The sequence below is a fragment of the Neomonachus schauinslandi genome, chromosome 15 (genome assembly GCF_002201575.2).
Source record: "Neomonachus schauinslandi chromosome 15, ASM220157v2, whole genome shotgun sequence".
Taxonomy (NCBI): domain Eukaryota; kingdom Metazoa; phylum Chordata; class Mammalia; order Carnivora; family Phocidae; genus Neomonachus; species Neomonachus schauinslandi.
The window spans coordinates 41,471,260-41,477,259 of NC_058417.1; the positions used below are offsets into that span (position 1 = coordinate 41,471,260).

The 6,000-nt window shown below is 54.6% G+C and overlaps 1 protein-coding gene across 2 annotated transcripts; it reads left to right on the forward strand.

Moving 5' to 3' along the window:
- The first annotated feature begins 1,455 nt into the window (after nucleotides 1-1,455).
- Nucleotides 1,456-5,901, forward strand: G6PC3 (glucose-6-phosphatase catalytic subunit 3). Of its 2 annotated transcripts, XM_021681638.2 has the most exons (7): nucleotides 1,456-1,487; nucleotides 1,661-1,912; nucleotides 3,795-3,901; nucleotides 4,280-4,370; nucleotides 4,555-4,673; nucleotides 4,864-5,005; nucleotides 5,240-5,901. In XM_021681638.2, exons 2-7 carry the CDS (start codon nucleotides 1,695-1,697, stop codon nucleotides 5,601-5,603), a joined length of 1,041 nt encoding a protein of 346 aa, XP_021537313.1. In that variant the 5' UTR covers nucleotides 1,456-1,487; nucleotides 1,661-1,694; the 3' UTR covers nucleotides 5,604-5,901. The 2 variants fall into 2 exon arrangements, with proteins under 2 accessions (XP_021537313.1, XP_021537314.1); XM_021681639.2 differs by lacking the exons at nucleotides 1,456-1,487; nucleotides 4,555-4,673 and having other exon boundaries at nucleotides 1,607-1,912.
- The last annotated feature ends 99 nt before the right edge of the window (nucleotides 5,902-6,000 follow it).

Here is a 6,000-nt window from a genome sequence, read left to right on the forward strand (position 1 = left end):
TCACATAGTAACAATAGGCTGACCTTTCTCTAGTCCAGAGGGAGGCAAAGGGCTAGTGCTGGTGCTACTTAACCTGAACACAGTTCAGAAGTGTTTCCTCGCCCTGCAAGAGACATCAACTTCCTAATGGTAGGCATATATATGTACAGTCATTGTAATAGGAATAAATACACTGCTCCCTCTTAGTTGTGTTTTTTCTGATAACTTTCAAGTCTGACCCTCATAACAAGTCATATGTAACTGCCGCTCCACTTTTTATATGGCATTGTGATTATAGGTTTTCATATATATGACTGCCAGGTACTGTTAGGAAAAGCTTCTTGGAGGAAGTGAAAAAATCTGAGACCTAAAGGACAAGCAAAATCTCTAAAAAGAGAGAGAGCTTGGTGATTTCAAGGAACATAAAGTAGTTCAGAAATATTATGAAATGGAGTTGTGGGGGTAGGCTGGTAAAGGTTGTCTTGCTAGAGCCTGAGCAAACTTTGAAAGACCTAGAAAATGTAGGCTTTCTCCTTGGGGCAATTGGAAAACATTTAGCAAGGGAGTGAAATGACATTTATATCCAGCTTCCGTTCCCCACACCCTTTTAATTAGTGAAATTAATCTCTTTCCAAGAAGAACCATATTTACATTCTCATTTTCATCCACCCATCAGAAAACTCTCCAAGAACAAAGTTGCTTGAGGTAGGAAGGAACGGGGGAGCCACTCAACAGCATCCTCCCACCCCAACTCTGCCTCTAGGCAGGACCTCGCCTAGAACAGCTGAGGTTTCTATTTTGTGTGTGTTCCTCGAGAGGATTATTCCAAATTTTGTCGTGGGTGTGTGCCCCTCCTCTTCCCATACCAACCCAGCTACTACCTCACGGTTTACCTGCCCAGCGAGGTTTGGGAAGGCAAGAAAATGGAAGGAGGGAGATAAAGCAAGCTTAGAAGTGGGAGGAAGTGTGACTTAGACTGCTACGTGTAAGAATTCGCAAGTGTTTAGGGAAGACTCTTCAAAATTAAGAGGCTTATCTGTCAGCTTCCAAATCAATAACGGATGAATTCGGGCGGGAGATTCTTGAGCTGGGGGAGAAAGGCAAGGTTTGATCAGCGGTGTATCCAAATTTAGGGTCCCGCTTCAGCGCCGACCGGTGATGCCTGGCTCCTCCGATGAGGGAGTGCACGTAAACCTTTCTCCAAGAAATCTCAGAATATCTTTGGAGGGTAGCGGTACAGGAGAAAAGAGGTCCGGTCTCGAGGGAATCCTGACGTTGGAGATTACACATCAATCTTCGCAGCAGCAAAGCAAGAACCCCGGTCCCGTCGCCGACCCGCAAGTTAGTCCTTCCTTTGACCCGGAACAGCAGCGGGAGCCGCCTCTGCGCCCAATGCCCACGTGCCGCAACAGCGGCCACGTGGGGCTCTGCGGAAACGCCTTCGCAAAGATTTGTCCCCTGCGCTGCCCAGTAGAAAGGAAGGCCCGGGAAGAGAGCTGGAGGAAACGGTACCGGCTAGAGGCCGGGCTCGCGCGAGTCTGGGACAGCCGAGGGGCGGGGCCGGGGGCGGGGCCGGCGCCGGCCGCTGGCAGGGGCGGGGCCTGGAGCTCAGGAAGGTGGGCTTTGGACCGCAGTGGGGAGCCTCTTCCTTGTCTCCGCGACTCCTCGGCTTCCGCCTTAGGGCATATCCCCGCCCGGCCGGCCCCTGGGTCGCCATGGAGTCCACGCTGGGCGCGGGCATCGCGATGGCCGAGGCGCTGCAAAACCAACTGCCTTGGTTGGAGAGTGTGTGGCTCTGGGTCACCTTTCTGGGCGATCCTAAGAGCCTCTTTCTGTTCTACTTCCCCGCGGCCTACTACGCCTCTCGCCGCGTGGGCATCGCAGTGCTCTGGATCAGCCTCATCACCGAGTGGCTCAACCTCGTCTTCAAGTGGTGAGACAGCGAAGCCCTCGGCGTCCTGGTCCCCCACCCCCAAGGGCCCTGAGTCCTGGGCAAGCCCTGATCTCTCTCAGCAGGTGACTTAAGGGCTCGGACCTCCCCCACCACCCCGCCCCACTGAACCCATAGCCTTAAGACCTCCTCACCCTTACCCCATGGCCCCTGACTTTTTTCCTTTGAGCATCATTGTGCATCTTGGTCTCAGGCCTCAGAGTCCCCATCTTACTCATTAGACCAGTATTTCTGACAGGCCTGATCATTCACCTAAGGGGCGCCTTTAAAATGCGGGTACCCCATCCCACCTCAGACATACTGACTTAGAAATTTCAGGGGAGGGGTTAGGAATCTGTATTTTAAGAAGCATCTAGGGCGGCTTAAGTAGCAAAAAGTCCTGCTTCTCAGCTTACTCTTTCATTCATCTACTCATTCATTTATTTGACATAGTTGTTAAGAAGCATGCTCTGTGCCAGGCTTCACACTAGCTGCTAAGGACAGAGAAGGCTCGAAAATTAAGGTGCATTTCCTGGACCGTGACCAGCAGCATAGGAAGCCCTTGAAAACTTGCTAGGAATGCAAGATCTCAGGCCAGAGCTACTGAATCAGAATCTGCATTTCAACAAAGACCTCAGGTGATTGGAGTGCCTAGTAAGGCTTGAAAAGCACTGCCTTCCAGGGAACACTTTCTTCTTCCTTTTCTCCTCCATTCGCTGGTAGGCTCTTGACACAGACTTAGAAGCCGGGAATCCCAGGCAAGTGGGTGGGGCCCTAAGGGCTTATCTCTTGGTGCCACCTGTTCTCTCTTGGGTGAAGAGGGGAGCTATGCCTCCCGCTGGGCATGAGCTGCTCCTCCCCTCCCCTCAGCCTCCATTGCCTGATACCCTGCCTGGGGGAGGGAAGGGAGTTCAGAGCAGACACTTGAATGGGCTGGAATGACTTGCGGAAAAACAAAATAGGAGTTACCTTCCTCTCCTCTCTTCTCTGCAAGGGTTTCATCCCTCCTGAAAACGGAAAAGCAACGGTCTCATCATTTCCTTTTTGCCTAATTGCCCTTTGCTTTATGCTCTCTCTCTGCTCAGAGTCTGTGTGAGCTGTGTGAGCCTCCCCCTCTACCACTTCCTCCAAGACAGCCACCCCCTTGGGTAGACCCTCTCAATGCCCCTCCCCCACGTGACAAAGCCCCTATTCATTTCCTAAGTGTCTGGAGCACCTGGTGTGTGAACCTGGTGGTGAGGAGAGGCGGCTCCCTTTTGTGTCCCTCCCCAGCAGCAGCTTTTCTGTTCTCCCACCTTTTCTCTTTCTGGCCCCGGCAGCCTAGCCTCTTTGGTGTGCAGTTTCCCAGGGTCCAGCGAAGCACCTGCTAGCCCAGGGGACTTTGAACTTTTGGTCCTTCTTGTTCTTTCTCAGTTTCCTCTGTCCATTTCCCACTCCCGGTTTCAAACACCAGAGACTCGCCTAAGGAGTTCACGTGTAGGTAATTGTGGCTGGAATTTGGGGAATGGAGAGAGGGAGAAGCAGGAGCATGAGTGGGGGTCTGGGAGAAAAAGGAAGAGTCAAGTCCTGGGCTCTCTAGGAATGAGAAGAGTAGGGCTAGCCCTGCAGTGGGAGGCGTAAGAGCGGGACTAATGAGCATTTCAGAGTGTGCACTTGCACACACACACATACACACACACACGGTCTCTTGTCTCCTTATCACTTCTTAAAAAATAGCGTGCATTCTGTTGCAAGGTAAAAAAAATCATTGCATCAAGGTAATGCACAGAATTGGACTCCCTTTCTGACTCCACTGTGCAGGCCCTCTGGAGGCATCCTTCTGCTCCCCTCCTGTTCCCCTGGCTGCATGTTTGTGTAATGTCATCTTGCATCTGTTCTCTTCTAGGTTTCTGTTTGGAGACAGGCCCTTTTGGTGGGTCCATGAGTCTGGGTACTACAGCCAGGCCCCAGCCCAGGTTCACCAGTTCCCCTCTTCTTGTGAAACTGGTCCAGGTGGGAAGCCCCAAACCTCCCTGTCCTGGTGTGGTTAGGGTTTGGTGAGTGTTTCAGAGTACTTTTCAGCTGGGGTGGCCTAACCAGAGGCCCAGCCTCTCCGTTACTGACCCAGAGAACAAAGAGAGCCCGGGGAAGACGGAGTGGAATTCTGGCAGTAGAGCGCCCAGGCCAGAGTGCCAGCTGCCCACGTTGTTTAGAGTAGATCCAAGAGACACAGGGCAAAGCAGGAGCCTGAGAGCAGTGGCCTCGGGCAGGGCTGAAGTAGGCTGCAGGGCAGAGAGAATCATGCACCAGTGTGGGGCCTCGGGGGCGGGGCCAGGGGCTCCTGAGTTCCACTCTCATCCTCTCACCTCAAGCTTCTGGACCCCCCGGCAGGCAGCCCTTCTGGACACTGCATGATCACAGGAGCAGCCCTCTGGCCCATCATGACGGCCATCTCTTCCCAGCTGGCCACTCGGACCCACAGGTATGCCTCGGCATTGCCTACCAATGAGGGCAGGGGGGATGGTACCCTGGATCCAAAAGACCCAGCAGCAGGGTAGCCTGGAGCCGGAATTCTGGGGGGCTCTGGGGCATTTGGTCAAACCATGAAGTGCTTGGGTGCTGAGCTGTGTATGGACACCCCCTGAACCATTTGCTTTTCTTTGTAGCCACTGGGTGAGGGTGATACCTAGCCTGGCTTACTGCACCTTCCTATTGGCGGTTGGCCTGTCCCGGATCTTCCTCTTAGCACATTTCCCTCACCAGGTGTTGGCTGGCCTAATAACCGGTGAGCAACTGGGGCCACAGGGTGGGCCTAGGGGTTGCCACTGGCAGTGGGAGGACCACTGTAGGATCTTCCCATCGAACAGCAGACCCCAAGGCCCCCTAATAGCTCAGTCTGTTCTGCCAAGCTGCCCTACAGCTCCGGGGCTCATATCCCCAAACTCCTTGAAGCTGCTGTTACCCCACTTCCCTAGGTGCTGTCCTGGGCTGGCTGATGACCCCCCGGGTGCCCATGGAGCGGGAGCTAAGCTTCTACGGATTGACCTCACTGGCCCTCTTGCTGGGTGCCAGCCTCATCTATTGGACCCTCTTTACACTGGGCCTGGATCTTTCTTGGTAAGTCCTGCTTTGAAGCTTGGGCAGGCTGAGGCCTGTTCTGCTTCGCCTGTACCTAGCTTGATGGGTCCCTGGTTTGCTGTAGCTAAAAAGGGACACGTTACCTGCTCACAAACACAGACTCTCCTGGGGTCACAGCAGAACATGGGGGTAGACCCCAAAGGAGCTAAGAGCCATTGGCCCTCTTGCTTCGAGGGGAATGTCTTTCCTGGCAAAGACCCCTCCTCCCCATAGGTCCATCAGCCTGGCCTCCAAGTGGTGTGAGCGGCCTGAGTGGGTACACGTGGATAGCCGGCCCTTTGCCTCCCTGAGCCGCGACTCAGGGGCCGCCCTGGGTCTGGGCATCGCCGTGCACTCTCCCTGCTATGCCCAGGTACGGCGGGCATACCTGGGACACGGCCAGAAGATAGCCTGCCTTGTGCTGGCCATGGGGCTGCTGGGCCCCCTGGACTGGCTGGGCCATCCCCCTCAGATCAGCCTTTTCTACATCTTCAATTTCCTCAAGTATACCCTGTGGCCATGCCTCGTCCTGGCCCTTGTGCCCTGGGTGGTGTACACGTTCAGTGCCCAGGAAACACCACCTGTCCGCTCTTCCTGACTTCAAGTGCCTCCTGTTGCCGCTTACGCCCCCCTTCCCCCACCAAAGCCAACACTCCATGACCTCCACACTCCGGAAGGCAGCCCCATCCCGTCCAGCTCCCAACAGGCCCTGCCCATCCTCAGTCTCCCACTGCTCCACCATCTGGTCTTAGCCCCAGAGAAGGGCCTTCTCTCTTTCCAGAAAGGCTGGTCGTCCCCCCCCCCCCCCCCCCGAGTCCCCAGGGAGCTAAGGCAACATCAAGACCAGTGGGCTCCTATAACACTGTGAGGGGCTCAGAGCGGCCCCAATAAAGCCCTTGAACACTTCTGGATTCTTTTCTTGCCTATGCGCACATTTCCACTGAGCTTGCCTGTGTGTGTGCAAGTGAGACCCTTGCCAGGCCACCTGTTCTGCG

Bases quoted from the DNA above. Each gene is read 5' to 3' on its own strand.
- G6PC3 (XM_021681638.2), top strand. From the start codon at position 1,695: ATGGAGTCCACGCTGGGCGCGGGCATCGCGATGGCCGAGGCGCTGCAA. The intron at 1,913-3,794 runs GTGAGACAGCGA...GTTCTCTTCTAG, and splicing joins CTCAACCTCGTCTTCAAGTG to GTTTCTGTTTGGAGACAGGC. The intron at 4,674-4,863 runs GTGAGCAACTGG...CCACTTCCCTAG, and splicing joins GTTGGCTGGCCTAATAACCG to GTGCTGTCCTGGGCTGGCTG.